Genomic DNA, 21,282 nt, shown 5'->3' with positions numbered 1-21,282 from the left:
TAATACCTAAAACACATACATGCCTTTTTAATAACATAAATATGTGTGTGTATATATGTATAATAAAACGTAAAACATACACATAAAACCTACTTACCAAAACAGAATAAATGTGTAAACATCGGTAAACAGGGGAAAAATCAACAAGATCCTGAACAGTTAAGACCTGAAAAATAAAACCATTAAAAAAACTATAGTCAAACTATTAATCCACTATTGAATAATGTACAAGTCAAAGATAGACAAGGAGATTTGTGGACTTCGTGTTATAACATTTATTCAATTTTCCCATAGAAAGCATACACTATGACACAACATTTTAATTTCATTTTGGCATTTGTTAGTTTATTCTTTATTTGCTTATTATCATTGACTGTTTTAGATTATAAGGTAACAGAGGAGAGAGATTGAATATCTTTAACATGTTTGGTGGACATAGAAAATTGCTATGAATAACTAGATACCTCATTACTGCTTTGGGTAAAAAGATGCAAGTATTTATGGTTTCATTATAGACAAAGCTCCGTCTCTTAAGCAACTAAATAATATAATTTACCATTAATGTACTGAACTGAAGACACAATCACCATTATTTTCCAGATGACTAAGAAAGAAAAAAACACTGCTTGAAACTATGACACCATAAATTTTAAGATGTACCCTGAATTCTGAAATGTTATAATGTGAAAAAAAAGCACCTTAGAATTGATGAAATATAGTAGTATAAAATTCCTCAAACCTGAGAAAAACATAAACCTTTTTTTAAAGGAACACATTTCTATTCTCGTGAATCCCCAGAATGGACTTAGATCATTTTTATTATAATATTTCTTATTAGGGAAAATGATAGAAACAAAATGCAGTAATAGTAAAATAGATCTGAGAGAAGAAACAACCAAGTTACTCTAACAGTATGGATTTGGGGGTAAGACATGACGGCAATGCTCCCAGCAGTTAAAGACATGCAATACAGACTGAGAAAAACTGAAGTAATCAAACCACATGGTCTATTTTCGCCATTCTGAACTTCAAGGGGGAAGAGAATACAGACATCCTCTGAATATTAAGAACAAAAAAGTAGATTTCAAAAACATTAATTTCAAGGGACTAATCAGGGCACACTAATTCCAAACTAGGAAGATATTTAACTGTTTTCCTATGTATACATATGTATACATACATGCATACAATGTGCATTCACATGGTTCGATTAAAAGTTCTTACTGTGCCCCAATTAGGTCCTGAGAAAAAGAATTTAAAATCTCATTGATAAAGCCAAACTTACAAATAATTGGGAATAACTAGGCTCCCTATGATAGCGACTAAATTCAAAAGGAATTCAAAGGGAAGGTAAAAAGTAGGCTCTATAGAAGACTTGGTGGAGAGAATTTTAAAAAGCAATAGGACAAGAGAATGAATTTGAATACGGAGTGTAAAAGAAAGTAAATATTTAAGGATAATTTCAAGATTTCTAGACTTATTAGGGCATTTTAAAAATAAAAAGCCTTAAATTTAATCATATTAGAATTACTTTGCAGTATGTCAGTACCAATTGAAAAAAAGCAGGCTATCCAAAATTAGGCCAAAGGACAAGGTCATGATATCATAAAATAAAAATTTTGCCACAGATCATTCAAATATGAGTGATCATTATAAAAAAAATCATTAGATTTTTACTATTAATTGTGACAACACCTAGGTTCCACTATCTATGGCTTATAAATATAATCTGCAATATATCCTGTTTATCTGTCAATTATGTAGTCTAATATTTCAGATGACTCCATTGCCCTAATAGCTCATTACAATCTGATGGATATAAATTCAATTTGCACATGGGAAGACTAAGAGACACATGGATATGCCTTATAATCCAAAAGAAAAAGTTTACCCGATAATAGATAAAGAAAGAAAGAAAAACCCCATCACCTCCTCTTCATTCCCATCCTCTTCCTCAAGTGCATGTTTCAATACAATTTCATTCCTTTCTTCTGGGATTCTATCATGATTTATATACATATTTTTCCCAAATTTCACATTATTTTGCTTCTGCAGAGCAATACTGAAGGTTTTCTGCTGCTGTGCCTATTTTGGAGACAGAAAATTTCAGATTTCAAATTAATTATGGTCAAAATTGGTTCAAAATATTTGTTCATTATGTTGTCTTATCTTTTTAATGTCTGTAGGTATAGGATCTGTAATGGTGTCCCTTCTCTCATGATTTGTGCCATTTCTCGTCCTTTCTAAACAGTCTTGCAGGGGTTATCAATTTTATCTGAAAACACTAAGAACCAACTTTTGGCTGTGTTCATCTTCCCTACTGTATTTTGTTTTGATTATGTTGATATCTGCTCATATCTTGATTATTTCCTTTTATTTTGGGGGGGGTTAATTTTTTGTGGCTAGTTAGATCATTGATTTCAGCTTTTCTTTCCTAATTTAAGACTGTATATTTGCCTTTAAACATGACTTTTATTGCATTCTACAAGTTTTGATATGTCACATTTCATTATAACTCAGTTCAAAATATTTTCTGGTTTCAATTGTAGTTTCTTTTTTGATCCATGGGTTATTTAGAATTTTATTTCTTAATTTCCAAGCATACAGGGATTTTCAAGTTACTGTTTGTTGCTAATTTCTGGAGTAATTTCAGTGTGGTCACAGAATGTACTCTGTATTATTTCAACTCTTTGAAATTTACTGACATTTGCCCTATGGACCAGAATATAATCTATTTTGGTAAGTGTTCTAGAAAAAAAATGTATATTCTAAAATCATGGGGTACAGTGTTGCATATGTGTAAATTAGGTCAGAGTTGTTAATCATACTACTTAAAAGGTCTGTATTCTTACTGATTTATCTGCTGGCTCTACAGTTGCTAAGAGTGTAGGAAAATCTTCCATGATATTTGTCTACTGTCAAGCTACTTCTTTTAATTCTGTTATTTTGCCTTTTATAATTTGAGACGATGCTATTAGATGGAAACAAATTTAGAATTGTTCATTTTCCTGATGAACTGAACCTTTTATCACTATGAAATGTTCCTCTTTCTTGCTCTACAAATGCATTTTGTGTTATGGCCTACTTTCATATTAATATACAAGGGTACCTCAAAAAGTTCATAGAAAATCTTCCCATGAAGATTTCTATGAAGGGGTCTTTTGATGATCTCTCATACATACATCAGCTTTCTTTAGTTAGTGTTTGCATGTATATCTTTTTCAATCCTTTCACTTTCAACCTTAACCTGTATGGTTATACGAAAGGTATGCCTCCTGCAAGCAGCATAATTTGAGTTTTTAAAATCCATTATCAATTCCCCTCCCAACTTATATGATGTTTTTGTTTTGCACTGTAATTCTATATAACTCCCACGGGATGTTTTTGTTTTATACAGTCAAATGTAATTTTGCCCAAAATATTTGCCCTTTCCATTTACTTCCTGCATCTCTGAGCTTCTAACTGAGATAATTTTCTTTCTGTATGAAAAACACATATTTCCTTTGGTGTAGATCTGCTGGAGATAAGTTTTCTAGATTTTTGTTCATATGATAGATATTTTCATTTCACTTCCATTTCTAAAAAATATTTTTACTGGCTATAGAATTCCAGTTCGACAAATATTGTTCATCAGCACTTTTTGGCTTCCATTGATTCTGTTAAGGAGTCAGCTATCGTTATCGCTGTTGCTCTTTTGAAGGAAATACATGTATTTTTTTCCTCTGGCTGTTTTTAAGATGTTTCTTATCTTCAGTTATTAGCATTTTACATGATATGCCTAAGCAATGATTTTTATATTTATCCTGCTTAGAATTCGCAGCACTTTTTCTATCCTTAGTTTCAAGTTCTATCCATATTGTTTCTGCCCTATGCTCTCTCTTTTCTCCTACTGGAACAATAATTACACCTTAGACCTTTTCATCTTATCTCATGTCTTTCAACTCTTTTCTGTACTTTCCATCGTTTTTTTCTTTCTGAGCTTCAATTTGGATATTTTCTTCTGACTTATCTTCTGGTTCATCAATTTTCCCTTTTCTTTTTTTTTTTTTTTTTTTTTTTTTTTTTGTCTTTTTCGTGACCGGCACTCAGCCAGTGAGTGCACCGGCCATTCCAATATAGGATCCGAACCCGTGGCGGGAGCGTCGCCACGCTCCCAGCGCCGCACTCTCCCGAGTGCCAAGGGCTCGGCCCCAATTTTCCCTTTTCAACTGTGTCTAACCTGTTCTGCCATCTGTACATTGAGTTCTTAATTTATTGTTATAGTTTCAGTACCAAAATTTTCAGATGGAATGCTCTATGGTGTCCAATGATCTGCCAAAATTCTCAGTTTTGTCTTATAATTCTTTGAAATATATAAGTAATAAAGGAAAAAGATTACTCTTTTTTTCCCATCCTATAGTTAGTTTCATATCAATTACCAAAGAGTATACTCTTCCCTTGAATGACTCAAGGCAAATTGTGATTCAATAATTTTAATGACCTTTGGGTTAGAGCACTGTGAAAATTCTGCAAAAGAATTACCACTAATTATTTTGTAAAGGAAAAACTATACATGTAAATTTTAAAACATCAGAAAAAAACAAAAGCTATGATACATGCACGAATGTACATAAGATATGTTGCCTTCTTTATCTATAGAGGAGAAAATGTTTAATTTTTTTTATTTATTAATATTACTTTTTTTTTTTTTTTTAACATTCTATGATGTTGTTGTGAAGCAGTTGGGGGGTAGGGAAAAGGGGAAAGGGGAAGGAAATAGGGTGGGAGAAGGAGGAAGGGTGGGGTTGAGACCTGTGGCACCACCTTCATTCCTGCATGGGAGCCCAGGGTGCTTCCTGCAGCAGCTTGGTGGTCACTGCCGGGCTGATTGTGGGTGTTGGGGGATGCATTGTCAAGGTTCTCATCTCCCACCATCCCAGCTCTGGAGAGCCCAAGGTGCTTCCCATGGTGGCTCAGTAGTCATCGCTGGGCTGGTTGTGGGTGTCAGGGGGTTGTGGCTGAGGCCCTCGGACCCCCACCACCCTGACTCCAGAGAGCCTGGGGTACTTCCTGCGGTGGCTTGGTGGTCATCGCTGGGCTAGTTGCAGGTGTCAGGAGGCCTGGCCAAGACCCTCAGTCCCCCACCGCTCCAGCTCGGGAGAGCCCAGGGTGCTTCCTCAGTGGTTGTCACTGGCTGGTTGCAGGTGTCAGGGGCTGTGGCTGAGGCCCTCAGCTCCCCACCCTCGGGACTGATTGTGGGTATTATGCAGCATGGCTGAGGCCTCCCATCTTCCCCCCTCCCTGGCTTGATAGTCCAGGGGACTTCTGGTCCTTCTACGCTTTATAGGTGTTCTTTGGTGATGAGAGACCCTTACTAGTTAATATCAAGCTTTGTCTCTGGCCTGTGGGTAATTTTTTTCTTTCAGTTTTGTGTTGGATTATTTGCTGTTCCTACCACTTAAACTCTGCACTGGAACTAATTTGCTGTCCTTTGCTTACTTCTAAAATGGTGGAACTTCCTGTGGGGACCAGTACTTGAGCCCCGTGGTGGAGCTAAATTGTTGCCTTGCTGCTGATTCCCTGGGGAAGGCTTTTTGTGCAGCTCAGGTTTTAATGGTTGACTTTATAGGTGCTTCTGGAACTTGCGAGATCTGGTACACCTGTGTTGTATAGAAACTCTGGTCTGGGCCTGAGTCTTTTCAGCAAACTGCACGCCCTGTAGTTCTACATTCCTAACCAGTCTCCACTGAGTGGTCCTACACTGACTGGGGGGCAGATCAGCTATCCTTGCTGTGCCCTGGTGTTCTCCTGGTGGGCCCATCTCCCCTACTGCCCATGCTCCAAACACTTCCCATGTGACAGACCACATGCCAGTCCCTTGCAGTGACTCACGGGCCTCTGAGTGGCTCCTTTTTTTCAATTGTTCTGGCTCCTCACTCCTATGTGGGTCCACGGGAACCCTATTCATGGTCTTGCTGGCCTGGGGGCCACCAACGCCCTCTTCTCCCCTGTCGCCTCCAAGCAACTCCATCTGAAGGGCACAGTTGTGGCTTTTGCCAGCTCCTGCTCTATGCACTCACCAGCTCCAGCCTTAAAATGGCCAGGGCTCGAAATGGTTGGAGTGATTCTTTCTCTCATCATGGCTTCTCCCACTTTCATGCACTCCATAGCTCTCTCCCCTCCTCTTTCCCTGAGCTCTAGCGGCCCCAGCTTGGCTTTTGTTGCTTTTTAATAGTTGTAAATCGGTTGATTTGTGGTAGAGAATGACGCTGGGGACCGTCTATTCCACCATCTTGACCAGACCCTCTGTAAATGTCTATTTAATTTTCTGAAGCCTTGAAATTATGTGGAACCATGTATTTCCTAAGTTGGCATATATGTGTGTTGATAACAGGAACTGGTTCACTCTTTGGCCCAGCTCCCTTAAAATGTCCATTAACCCCACAGAAGGAACTAGAACATCAAGTTGCGAGCTTATTTTATTTCAACACTGAAAATGCCCACGTTTGTTAAGACTAAGAATGCAGAAGCTATTATCCCACAATTTACATGATCCTGGTAAAGAATTTTCAAGATCAATATATCCTTAAAATAAACAATCTATTAAACAAAGCAAATTAATATAGAGTAGCCAGACACAAAAGGTCACATATGATTTCATTTACATGAAATACTCAAAATAGGTAAATCCATTGAGACACAACACAGACTGGTGGTTGCCAGGGGCTGGGAGCAGGTAGGAATAGAGAAAAACTGCTTAGTAAGTATTGAGTATTTTGGGGGTGATGAAAGTGTTTTGGACCTAGATAAAAATGATGGTTGCATAACACTGATCTGTACTAACTGTAGCTAAACTGTTTACTTCAAAATGGTTACATTTGTTACATGAATTTCACCTCGATCAAAAAAAAGAAAAAAATTAGCATAGAGTATACTATTATAATAGATACTACATGATTTATAGATAATCCTTTATGAAGTTAAAATGCTCATATAATGAATTTTAATTTCCTCTGATTTGACAAGTCTGTTATAGATGTACTTCTTTAATCAGAATAATAAAGCGTTCTCTAAAGTAGTGCATAATACTTGGGGGAAAATCAGGCATTAGAAATCATACTGAGCAGTTTTATTTCTATAACATTGTGATTATTAGAAGTTTTAATAGCTAACTCTTGGCAATTTTAATTAAATTATAATCATTTTTAAACTTATTATTATTCAGAATTTCAAATATAAACAAAGTAAACAGATTAGTATACTAAACTCCCATATATCCATCACTTATCTTCAACAACTAATATTTTTACATTCTTGTTTCATCTATACCTTTACCCACTCATTCCATATACACCCCAATTATATTTTACAGTTTTCTTTGAATATGTATATAAATTGAAATATAAAGAGCTTAGCTGTACAATTCTGACAAATACACTTTTATCATGGTATAGAACATTTCCATCTCCCCAGAAAGCTATCTGTGTCTTTTCCCACGCAATCTCCCCACCCAGAGGCAACCACTGTTCTGTTTTTTTTCACCTTAAATTAGTTTTGCCTGCTTTAGATAGCAGAATCACACAGTTTGTGCCTTTTGTGTTCAACTTCTGTGGCTCAACATATCTGTGAGATTCATATATGTGGTTGCATTATCAGTAATTCACTCCTTTTTATTGCTAAGAAGTACTGTATTGCATTGTACTAATATACCACAATTCGTGTGTCCATTTTCCTTTTGATAGATATTTAGGTTGTTTCCAGTTTTTGGCTTATTGTGAATAAAGCTGAACGCTGTGAGGCCATGTTTTCATTTCTCATTGACAAATACCTAGAGGTAGAACTGCTGATTCAAAAGTTAGGTATACTAACTTTATAATTGCTGAATCTTTTCTCATTGTTTGTCTTTTTATTATTGAACTATAGGAGTTCTAAATTCAAAGTTAATACTTTTAATTTGTTTTAAAAAGAACAATTTAGAACCTTAGCATAAAAGGGCTCCCACTCTCCTTTATGGCTGTCACTTTTTCACTAATTTTAAACCAGATTTGGCTTCTGGCAAAGTCTAACACCACTTATGCGCCAAGAGTTCAGCTGGTGAGATCCGCTGGTGAGTAACCGAAGAATTCAAGTTAGACTCACTTCACTTAAATAAGGAATAACTGCAAACCCAAAGAAAACACTGAAAAATTCATTCTTAACAAGAACCAGCAAAGATAAGAAAAAGGTAAAAGTAAACAAAAATAAGCACTTTATGTAAGCTGAAGAAGTAAACCTTGGATATATTCTATATCTTAGCTTATCAAATAATATTAAATTAAAGTACTCCTTTTTAATCTCACCTGTTTCATTGCTGTTTCACCTATTTTGTCAGAATGTTTTCGAATGCTTTCCAAAAAGTCTTTGAGATCAGACATGGAGATTTCTTTAATGGCCTCACGAAGTTTAGGAAGATTTTCTATCATTAGCTGACAAAACCGGTATTGACTAACCCGGGGAAAGTACACGTTCTCTAATTGTTCCATAGTTTTTAGGGCAGAATAATACCTATGAGAAGTTAAAAAGAAGACTCTATAAAAAGTTCTTATCACATGACTTTGTAAGTAAATTCAAATAATCAATCAGTCTATCATTCCCAGCAAAAAGGATATACTTATAACAATTTATTAAACACAAACTATAAACCATATGAACAAGTTGCAGTCTGAAAATTCATGGTTTACAATTATATAAAACGTCCTTATTTTACTTCATCAAAATCTATAACATCAAGAACATTATCATAGTCATGACAATACCTGAAGTGCATATTATAAGAGAGGGTACTTCAAAAAGTTCATGGAAAGATTCATATTATCTTTTAATTATATTTTTCCACAAACTTTTTGAGGAAATCTCATATTTTCAAATTTCTGAATTATAATATTTAACTACTTGATAAATGATTTCATACTATCTCTCTAATCATAGTATCCATCCATACACTATCACCATAAAAAAAAGTACATTTGGCCCTCTGTATCTACGCATTCCACATTCCATGTATTCAACCAACGACAAATCAAAACTATTCAGAAAAAAAATTTTGTCCGTACTAAACAGGCACAGACTTTTTTTCTTGTCATTTTTCCCTAAACAATACAGTATAACAACTATTTACACAGCAATTACATTGTATTATGTATTATAAGTAATCTAGAGATGATTTCAAGTATACAGGAGGATGTGCATAGGTTATATGCAAATACTATGCCATTTTATGTCAATGACTTGAACACCCTCAGATTGGTATCCGTGGGAGGTCCTGGAACCCATCAGCCACCAATACCAGTGGATGACTATACATAGCACAGATTTAATTCTGATTAAAGTAAAATTCATTTAACTTTTTTTTGAAATCCACACTACTATTTAAGGCAACTAGAAATATGACTAAGTGTCACAAAAAAACAGGTGAAAAGCCACTAGTAATTTTTCAATTCAACAAGTATTCACTGAATGCCTACTACTTATAAGGCACTTGTGACATGCTGGTTATGCAGCAATTAGTATAGGATAGCCTATGCCCTAGAGAAATTGACATCTACTTTCATATACATAATTTAATTTTCTTTAGACTTCTATGAGGTACACTTCTATGGCAGATATTACTATTAACATTCTATAAATGAGAAAACTGAAACAGAGAAAGAGTATATAATTTGGCTAAGATACCACAATTAATTGGTAGCAGAATTGAGACTTTTCAAAACTGTCAGTTTCCTACAATAATATTCACCACCAAAATCCATTTGAGAGTAGGTAGAGGAATTTAAAAACAAATAGTATTCTATACCTTCCTATTGAACTGAATACTAAAAATGGGAAAAGGTACTATCTAATGAACAAAAAGAAAGCAGTATATAAGTTGAAAAGAGAGTAAGTTCAAAAGCTACTTAAAGATACTGCTTTTCTAGCATATATTCTCAAAGACAGAGTGCATTTTACAAATTGCCACAAAATATTACCAGTAATTAAAAAATTAGACCATCTAAATTTTATCTTGGTTATTTAAAAATCATCAGATTTGTAATAATATAAACAAAAATATATTTGGTCAGAAATTAACGTATGTAGGTGATGGTATGGGTGGAAGAGCTGTCATTACAATGATTTTGATAGTGCCTAAGACGTTGAAGATTAGATAAAATACAATAATGAATAATATGTTTTTGGTGTAACCCATAACATTTTAGACACAATAGACCAGTAAATAGTCAAGCTATACTATTTCATCCTCACCTATTTCCTGATTAGATTTGACTAGATATACCCCCAAAATATACAACAGGTACGGTTTCTGAAAATTCCTGGCGATGTCCATAATATATGTCAAATCATAGTGATGGATGCTAAAGGAAAGTAGTTTTTGCAACATACCACAGACACAGTCAACTGGCTTCATAGCACAGCTGTGCTTCCCTTCATGCTGTTCATCTCTCGTCTCCCACCCTGGGGCTTTCATGAGTCCTAAGGCATGAGATGTCACAAGAGCTAACTAGTACCCATACATGCACAACCCACAAATGTGAGGAGTTAATGCCAGTGGGTTAAACTCTCAAAAAATGAGAAAATGAAGCCAGAAGATAAATTCTCCTTTGCTCTTCCTGAATGGAAGGTCCTGATTAACAATAATTTATACAACCTCCCCAAAATATTTGAAATTGATCAATATCAAGCAGTGGCTAACTCAATAACCCACCCTCATATTTGCTTTCCCAAGTTCCCTGTCTCATTTCCCTTCCCCTCAACTCAGCTTCAAGCTTCGCTAGGATTATACAGTCAGCCATCATTATCTACAGGTTCCACATCCACTGATTTAACCAACCCTTGATCAAAAATATTCAGAAGAAAAAAAACCAATAAAAATAACAATACAATAAAAAATAATACAAAAAACAAAGTATAACAACTATTTTTAGTTGTACTGTTTTTAATTGTATTAGAATACCTAGTACGATGTAAACAGCATTTACAATGTATGTACTAGGTATTATAAGTAACCTAGAGATGACCTGAAGTATGAGGACACACATAGGTTATATGCAAATACTATGCCATTTTATATCAGAGACTTGAGCATCCTCCAATTTTGGTATGCATGGGAAGTGCTGGAACCAATGCCCCACAGATACCGAGAGACAATTGTACTTTCTAAAACAGTAGTGAAACATAAGGTATATTATATATATATATATATATATACTGCAGGCTCTGCTTTCTGGGATATCAGGGTTAAGACACACAGAAAACTATAATCTTCAGCAGAGAACCAAAGTCAGAGATCACACCCTGGATCCTTTCTAAAATTTAGCCACAGATCTCGTAAGCTTCATCTATTTCTAAATGCAAGCAAAATCTACACCATAATAGATTACCATTTCTCTTTAGGTCTACATGATGCTGTTTTTTAAAAAGTGTAACAGTAACCCGTACTCATTAGAAAAATACAAAAACTGTAAGGGGAAAATAAAAAGCACCCATAATCTGATGCTATCATGTAGTAATTATCTCATTAATATTTGGCCATATTTCTCCCCCGTCATATATCTACATTAACAGTTCTATATGCTTACATGCTATTTAACAATATATAATACAATTTACCTTATAAATTACTTAAAAACAGATTATGACTCTATTTGTAAGTCTGTTATCATAAAGTAATGATGTCCTTATTGTTGGAAGTTTAAGTCTCGGACCTTTTATTTTTTATAAATAGCACTAGAGTATATTTCCCTCTATGTTAAATCTCTGACAAGATGTCTGTTCTTATAATGAGATACTTTTAAAAGGGTGTTTGTCATCACTAAATGGACAACATGAGTATTCTAATGGTTCTCTGGGCCACAAGGTGTGAAGTATGCCACTGTTCTTACATCATCTGCCTTCCCTTGAGCATTTCCACTTCACCATAATTTGTCCTATCATAGAAATGTTTACTTCAGTTTCTATTAGTCTTTTTAAATACAATGTCCTGCATACATTAAAAAAAAAATTACAAGATACACAAATAAGCAGAAAAATTTGACTCATAACTAAAAGAAAAAAGTCAATGAAAACATACACACAGGTGGCCTAGATCTTATAATTCACAAATAAGAAATTTAAAATAACTATTATAAATGTTATAGAATCCAGTAGAAAAGGTAATCAATGTGTTATAAAGAGATGGGGAATTTTAGCAGAGAAACAGAAATTATAACAAAGAACCAAATGGAAAAGCTCAAAATAAAAAGTAAAATATTAGAAATGAAGAATCTATTCAACGGGCTTGACAGCAGACTACACCAAAGAAATGATCCATAGATGTGAAGAAACGGTGCAAACTGAAACACACACACACATACACAGAATAAAAAAGGGGGGGGAGAAGTGTCATAATCTGCAGAAACAGGTTCAGTAAATTTGAAGATAGATTTGAAAATTACCCAAATTGAAATATAAAAAGAAAAAAGGGAAAAGGGAAAAATAAGTTAATAAAACTTATGAAACAACATTAAATAATCTAATATGCATGTGACTGGAGTTCCAGAAGAAAAAAAAAGTGGAAAAAAACGGGCAGAAGAAATACTGGAAGAGGTGATGGACAAAAAGTTTCCGAAAATGTATAAAAGGCATAAATCCACAAATCCAATAAGCCAAACAAACCCCAAGAAATATAACTACAAGGAAAACTACACCTAAGCATATCACAGTCAAACTCATAAAAACAAAAGATAAAGAGAAAAACCTTTAAAGTAGCCAAAAAAAAAAAAAAAAAGACTATCACAAACCTTCTAACATCAATAAGAATGACAGCAGAACTTCTCAGCAGAGACAATAGAGCACAGAAGACAATAAAAAATAATATTTAAAGTGCTAAGGCAAGGGGACCCTTGACAACCTAAAACTCCATATCTGAAAAAACTATTCTTCAAAAATGGAAGTAAAATAAAAACATTTCCAGATAGGCAAAAGCAGGAAAATTTACCTACAGCAGATATGCATTATAATAAATAATAAAGTTCATCATGCTCAAGGAAATTACACCAGATAGAAGCTTCCAAAAAGGGGAAGAAGAGCAGCAGAAAGGACAAATTCATAAGTATGAAAGAATCTATTTTACTTGTCATTAAATTATATAAACATTATCATTAAATAGATGGATAGTTTATACCACATGTTACAAGTAAAATATATAAAAACAAGAGCTCAACAGGCAGGATGAGGATAAACACAATTGTATTACTGTAAGTTTTTAATATTACTCGTGAAATATTATAATATTATTGGAAAGTGAACTGTTATAAGTTAAACATGCATATTGAAATCTCTAAAGTAGCTACTAAAAAACTAATCAAAGAGGTATAGCTAATAAGTAGAAGAGATAAAAAATAAATAAAATATAAAAAAAAAACCCTTAATCCTAAAAAAGACAGGAAGACAACAACTAAAAATAATGAGACAAATAGAAAACAAAGAGTAAAATAATTTTTAAGTTAACCATAACAAAAATTACATTAAATGTAAATAATCTAAAAACTCCAAGTAAAAAACAGAGGCTACCCACTGAATAGAAAAAATAGAACCCATTATATGCTGTTGACAAGAAAAACACTTTAAATATAAAGACGGGTTGAATGCAAAAAGGTGTCAAAAGATATATGTGCAAACACTAAGAGTAAGTATGCCAGAATAACTATAATGACTACACCAATATCAAAGTAGAATTCAGAACATAGAATATAACCAAAGGTAAAAATGGACATTTCATAATGATAAAAGGTTAATTATTAAGAATATAAAACAATCATAAATGTATAGACAGCTAATAACAGCACTTTGAAATATACAAAGCAAAATTGAAAGAACTAAAGAGTAAATAGATAAATCCATAATAACAGTTGAACAACAATAGTTGAATACCCCTCTATAATTGATAGAACTGGAAGACAAAAAAAATCACTAAGGATATAAAAAGTTTGACTTACACTAACAGTTAACATGACCTACTTGATATTTCTAGAACATTAAAGCCACAGTTGTAGAATATACAGTCTCTTCAAGTGCACACGAAATATTCATCAAGACAGATCTATAATGTAGCCCCAAACAAATCTCAATAAATGTCAAAAGGTTAAAATCATACAGAGTATGTTTACTGGCCCAACAGTACTAAACTAGAAATCAATGATAAAGATCATAAAATATCTATAAAATTCCCTAAATTTGTTAGACTGCAGCCTTATAACCCCAAAGCCACAGGTTCAAATCCCAGTACTGGCCAGCCACCCAAAAAAGAAAAAAGAAAATCCCCTAAATATTTGGAAATTAAACAACACACTTGGAGATAACTTCAGAGTTAAAACAAAATCACAAGGAAAAGTAGAAAATATTTTTAACTAAAAAATTAGAAGAAAGGTCTAACTAAAATCAGTGTTACCAACTTCCAATCTATGAAGATGGAAAAAGAATTAAAAAATTGAATCCCAAGTGTAAGTATGGAAATAATAAAAACAAAAATGGAAATAAAATAGAAAAAAAGAGAAAAGAAAATCAAATGTTAGATCTTTTTGAAAATATCAATAAAATTGACAAGCCTCTAACCAGACAAATCTGGGAAGTGGGGGGAAGACACAAATTACTAATATCAGGAATACAAAAGAAGAATATTACTACAGATCCTACAGACATTAAAAGGATGATTAGAGAATATTATAGGTAACTTTATGCCAATAAATTCAAAAACTTAAAGTGGTCAAAGTTCTTGAAACGACACAAGATATAAAAACTGACTCAAGAAGAAAATGAAAGTCTCAATAGCTCAACATCTACTAAGGTAATGGAATTCATATCAAAATTCAGCCAGAGTGCCTTTTTAAGGAGAACAGAGCACTCTACTTATCTCAAACTAGTTACCTTCCCACCTCCCCACTCCCTCCTGGGATTCTTCTCCAGTCTTTGCCCTGAAAATCTTGTGGGGCTCCTGATTGTAAAACTCATAAAAGTATGGGAGCCTTCATAAAGTAGGGCCCCCAGGAGTTAAGCTAGTACATGCTTAACCACCTTTTAAGTGCTCCTACCAGACTCCAGCAGTGGCTTCTGCTCCCAGTAAACTGTGATACTCTATCTTTGCCTGTCTCTCCAGTTTGGGGGGCAGTAGTTTGCCCTGTAACCTCAGTTCTCTGACGCTTCTAAGGAAGGTTGCTGATTTTCAGTTTGTTTAGCTTTTTTCTTTTTTTGTGAGGACAGGAGTGATGATTTCCAAGCTCCTTACATATCAGACTGGAAACTGGATGTTCCTTATTTTTAGTCTTTTTTCACTTTTTATTATTAATTTGTAGAAGTTCTTCATATTTTATGATTAAGTCCTGTCTGAAAACATACTGAAAATGCTTTTTCCTAGTCTGTGACTTGCCTATTAATTTTCTTATAGATGTCTTTTGGTGAGCAGAAACTTTTTATTTTGAAGTCCAATTTATCAATTTTTTTATAGCAGGTTTTTGTGACTTTTCTAAAAATATATATGCTTACCCAAGTGTTGTGAAGATATCACCCTACATTTTCTTCTAGAAGCTCTATGATCTATGTGGGTAAAAATAAATAAGACCCAACTATATGTTGTATAAAAGAATTCACTTTAAATACAAAAACACAGAGATATTAAAAGTAAAGAGATAGAGAAATATATACCATGCCAACACTAATCAAAAGAAAGCTAGAGCAGCTATATTAATTTCAGACAAAGCAGGGGACAGAGCAAGAAAAATTATCAGGGATAAATAGCAGCATTACATAATGATAAACTGGTCAATTCTCCAAGAAGACATAACAATCTTTAATGTTTATCTGACTAACAGAGCATCAAAATATCTGAGGCAAAAACTGACAGAACTGCAAAGAGAAAAAGACAAATCCACTATTACAGTTGTCAAACTTAGTACCCCTCTAATGGACAGACAGATCCAGCAGGCAGAAATTCAATAAGGACATAGTGGAACTGAACAGTACCATCAATCAACTGGATCTAATTGACATTTATAGAATACTTCATCCAACAACTGCAGAATGCAGATTCTTCTCAAGCTCACATGGAACATTCATCAAGACAGACCACATTCTGAGCCACAAAACATACCTCAACAAATTTAATGAGCAGAAATCATACAAAGCTAACATCATACTTAATGGTGAGAAAAAAGATGTTTTCCTCCAAGAGACTGAGAACAAGGCAAGGATGTCCCCTTTCACCATTCCTATTCAACATCATACTACATGTTGTAGCTAATGCAAAAAGACTAGAAAAGGAAATAAAAGGTACTCAGATTGGGAAGAAAGAAATAAAAATCTTTGTAGATGACATGATTGTCTACACAGAAAATCCCAAACAATCAAGAAAAAAGTTTCTAAAACTAACACCTGACTATAGCAAAGCTGTAGGACACAAGGTTAAAAACAAAGTCGAATGCTTTCCTATAAACCAGCAAAAAAACCTGAAATTTGAAATTAAAAACATAATACTATTTACATTAGCATCAAAAAAAGTAAATAGGTATAAATCTCACTGTATATATAAGATCTGTATGAGATAAATCGCAAAACTCTAGTTAAACTAAAGAATATCTAAATAAATGCAGAGACATTCCATGGTCATGGATATGAAGACTCAATATTGTCAAGATATCAGTTCTTCCCAACTTGATCTATAATAGAGACAATTCAATCCCAATCAAAACCCCAGCAACTTATTTTGAGGATACTGACAATCCAACTGAAAGTTTATATGGAAAAGCAAAAGACCCAGAATAGCCACACAGTATTGAAGAACAAAGTCAAAAGACTGAATATAAAGCTACAGTTATAAAGACAGTGTGCTAAAGCCAGAAGGATCGACACATAGATCAACGGAACAGAATATTAAGCCAAAAATACAACCACACAATTACAGTCAACTGATCTTTTACAAAAAAGCAAAGAAAATTCAATGGAAAAAGGTTACTTTCCTCAACAAATGTTGCTGGAAGAACTGGATACCACATGCAAAGATATAAATAAGTAAATCTAAACATGGCCTTCAGTTTTCACAAAAATTAACTCAAACTCAATAGATAGAAATGTAAAACATGGGATGAGTCTTTCAGTGAGTGACATCATCAAGATGTCCGAACAGACACTTCACAGCATCACTCTTCCCCACAAGTAACCAGTTTACAACTATTAAAAAACAAAGTCTGCCAACCTGGGACTGCTGGAGCTGGAAGAAGAGGAGGAGAGACCTACGGAGTTTATGAGAGTGTGAGAGCCCACGGCAAGAGGGTGTAGGGATGGTACTTATCGTTCTGAGCCCTGGCTGCTTCTGAGCCAGCCTGGTATGGAAACAGGGAGTAGCTGCTGCATACACATCAAAGTCAGAAAAAGCCACAGCAGCACCTTTCACATAAAACTGCTTGAAGTCTGCAGGGGAGAGGAGGGCTACAGAGTGTACCATACCAGCCCACAGGCCATAAAGACCACTGGCAGGACTCTCTTGGGCCTACACAGGAACAAGCGGTACAGCCAACTGGAGAAGGGAGCAACCCAGAGGCTGGTGAGTTATCGTGAGGGAGGCATACACAGGGTGCCCCATGGGAAGTGGCTGAAGCACAGGAACAAGGCTGGCCTGCCAGGGCAACACTGGACACAGCATAGGCAGCTGGTCTCAGTGGGAACTGATCAAGGCTGTAGAACTTCAGGGGGCACAACAGCAAGAAAGGCACCCCGGCTCCTTTTTAGTGAGTAATGGTACTTAGAAACTAAAATCTGCATGCTAGGTGGGCTTATTTACACACACACACACACACACACACACACACACACACACACTTAGAAACTAAAATCTGCATGCTAGGTGGGCTTATTTACACACACACACACACACACACACACACACACACACAGAGGCTTCCCAGCTAAACAGCCCACCCAGATAACTTTACAGTAAAACTCATGATCAAGCTCCACCCATTTACCCAGAGCTTCCAATCAGCTTTTTATGTCTGCCACATTTAAATATGATGTCAACCAAGGAATTACCAGACATCTGAAAAACACCTTGCAATAGTATAAAATATATATTGGTTTTAGTCTACAGTTCCTGGCTCTTAACTCCAATAACCCTATTCTTTTGTTATAATGTTGGGACACTTTGGGCCTCAGAAAACCTTTCTCTCTGACCTTCTCCTACCGTCCTTTCACCTGCTCTTTTGTTTCCCTGAGGCAAGCCATAGAAACTGGAATTCCCCTTCCCCAAGGTGAGTAATAGAAACCAGCCCTGAGCCAGATATAAAGCCCTAATCTTTCTATCGTGGAGCTGGCCATAAAGAAATTCTCTGATTCCCCTTTCCTGATTGTAGGTCACAGGACCCCCATTCCAGAAGGGGTCCTGCCCCATGCCCAGGAGAAAGGAATGCAGCAGAGAGGTCAAGAAAAACCTGAACAAACAGGCCTTGCTGGGTTCTCCCACCCAGGCTGTTATAGTGTTAGATCATACCCTTTTTTTCCATTCACTTTTGTACATGGTTGTCCGTGTTTCAATCATGCCTATCCAATGAAGTCTCCATAAAAGACCCAAGAGGATGAGGTACAGGGAGCTTCTGGACAGCTGAACTCATCTGCATGCTGAGAGAGCAGTGCACCCCCAACTCCACAAGAACAGAAACTCCTGTGCTCAGGACCCTTCCAGATCTCACCCCATTTATCTCTTCATCTGGCTATTTCTTTGTATCCTTTAAAATATCCTTTGTAATAAACTGGTAAATGTACGTAAGTATTTCCCTGAGTTCTGTGAGCCACACTAGCAAATTAATCAAACCCAAGGAAGAACCTTGACCTATAACTGGTTGGTCAGAAGTTCCAGAGGCCTGAGCTTGCAACTGGCATCTGAAGTGGGGGGTAGTTTTGGGGACTGAGCCTTCAAATTATGGGATCTGACACTATCTCCAGGTAGATAGTGTCAGATTTAAATTGGAGGACACCCAGCTAGTGTCCTCTGGAGAATCGCTCACTTGCTTGCTTGCTAGTGGGGAAAAATCCCCACACATTTGGTCACATAAGTCGGTCTTTTGTGTTGCTTGGTGTGCTGTGAGAGCAGAGAAAAAGCAACACACATACCTCTAACAAGAAAGCAGAGATAAAATCAAACTGAAAAAAAAAAAAAGAAAGAAAGAAAATAGACTATGCAAATTTAAAATCTGAGAGAACTAAGAAAATACTGTAACAATAAATGAAGAACAGGCTATCTGGAAGGAAAAAAAAACATTTGGAGATCAAAAAAGAGCTCCTAGAAAGTAAAAATCAGACAGCAGAAATAAAAAAAAAATCAGTATCACCTTTGTAAGATAAAAATGAAGAAACTGCATAGAATGCAGAGCAAGGAAACAGAGACAAGAAAATGTCAAAGAAAAGATAAGAAAATTAGAGGACAAATCTAGAAAATGAACATTAATGTCTGTTCTAGAGAGAAAAAAAAAAAAAAAAAAAAACAAGGAAAAAAATAATTCAAAAAAATTTCCTAGCACTTCAGGACACTATCAGATTAAAAGACAGTTTCTAGATTAAAAGGAGGTTCACCAAGTAGCCAGCACAATGGAAGTAACTAGACCCCCATCAAAGCATATCATCAGGAAAATTACAGACAGGGAAGATGAAGAGAATGACAAAAAAGAGAAAAGATAGATCACAAACTGAGGATGAGAAACCAGAATGACTTCACACTTCTCAAGGGCAACCCTGGAAGACAGAAGGCATGAGACATAGAGGGAAGAAGACAGAGGGAGAGAGATAGAGAGAGAGAGAGTGTGTGTGTGTGTGTGTGTGTGTGTGCATGTGCGTGTGCGTGTGCGTGTGTGTGTGTGTGTAGTAAGCTCACCTAGCATCCTAGTATGCAGATTTTAGTTTCTAAATACCATTACTTACTAAAAGGAGCCACGGTGCCTTGGAGAATGGCTGTTTCCAGGTCTGGGACAAGAAAAGTACGAGGAGAGCCTGGTACAATAAGCAAGAAAGCACTCAAAGACAAATAAGGACACAGGAACTGGCTCTAGCCAAATTTGGAGCATATTTATGCATCAAAAAAGAATAACGACAGTAATAAATTAAGACATTTATTTTTAAAAATCAAAGTATCTATAGCAATAATCAGGAAAAAAAGAAAAAGAGGATAAAAAGGAAAAGTGCTTCTTTACATAAAAAAGACAAAAAAATGTTATAGGAATGATCAATTTTTTTTAAGTCACCATTTTGTAACCCCAATATAATAACTGATTATAGCCAGAATCCTAAAACCATCAGGTGAAAGGTTGTTAGAACACAGGACTCAAAGTATCATCCCACAGATTACTTATAAATTGTGAACAAAAAATACACCTTTTTTTTTTGGTAGACTTTAACCTTTTTATTTATTTATTTTTTCAGTATGTGCATGTATTGAAATAACACACTATAACCCATGACTATGTATAAGTAAATGTTAAGAAAAATATACCTTTCAAAAGAAATCCAGTAATCATCCCCTTAACCAAATGATCAAATTTAGCATAATCTAGTGACAACTTGACAGTATATGCCTTCTGATGCCATACAATGCAAGGTACACAATATCACTTGTGTAGTACTCTTGCCAAAATCATTTAACCTGAATCTAATCATGAGGAAACAATTAGAAAAATCCAAAATGCCCTGGTCTACAAGACAACTGACTTGGACTCTTTCATGAAAAACAAAAATAAGAGGACTATTCTTGATTAAAAGGGACAAAAAAATACATACCAACTAATGTTTTCAGGGAAGAAGACATAGGATGTTTAGGGGATAACTGGGGAAATTTTAATATAAATATTAGATTATACTATTGAAAAAAGAAGATAATATCCCAAACTGGAAAATAGAAAAGTAATAATAAAAGTTAGTTATTTAAAGACCTACATGTAAATACCAAAATAATCAGTTAAAAGAGGTAAAAGTTTTTGCCCGATGAAGGAAGAACGGTGAATGTGAAGTAGGAAAGGTGATGCCTACTTTTTGCAACAAACACATATTACTATCATTTGAATCTTTAAAATACAAGGATATATAACATTGATAGAAAAAGAGAATATATTAATAACATACACATAAAAGAAAATAAGAATGTCTTTCAGAATTTTATGGCTTGTGTATTAATAAAGAAAAATCATTCTACCAATTAATATCAACTGATAAAACCTAATGAAATTCAGTGTGCAGTTCTATAAAGCAGGACATACACAA

The 21,282-nt window shown here is 35.0% G+C and overlaps 1 protein-coding gene across 5 annotated transcripts in view; it reads right to left on the bottom strand.

Annotated features, from left to right (window-relative positions):
• Nucleotides 1-21,282, bottom strand: part of EXOC6 (exocyst complex component 6) — a 205,165-nt gene that overhangs the window by 121,964 nt on the left and 61,919 nt on the right. For all 5 annotated transcript variants that reach the window (XM_063101916.1, XM_063101918.1, XM_063101919.1 and 2 more), the window contains exons 6-8: nt 8,319-8,523; nt 1,930-2,085; nt 98-166 (exon numbers count right to left, since the gene is read on the bottom strand). In XM_063101916.1, coding sequence (XP_062957986.1) covers nt 98-166; nt 1,930-2,085; nt 8,319-8,523 — 430 coding nt within the window. The remainder of the gene's footprint in view (nt 1-97; nt 167-1,929; nt 2,086-8,318; nt 8,524-21,282) is intronic.

This window comes from Cynocephalus volans, chromosome 7 (genome assembly GCF_027409185.1).
Source record: "Cynocephalus volans isolate mCynVol1 chromosome 7, mCynVol1.pri, whole genome shotgun sequence".
NCBI classification, from domain to species: Eukaryota; Metazoa; Chordata; class Mammalia; order Dermoptera; family Cynocephalidae; genus Cynocephalus; species Cynocephalus volans.
This window is presented reverse-complemented; position numbering and strand designations above follow the sequence as displayed.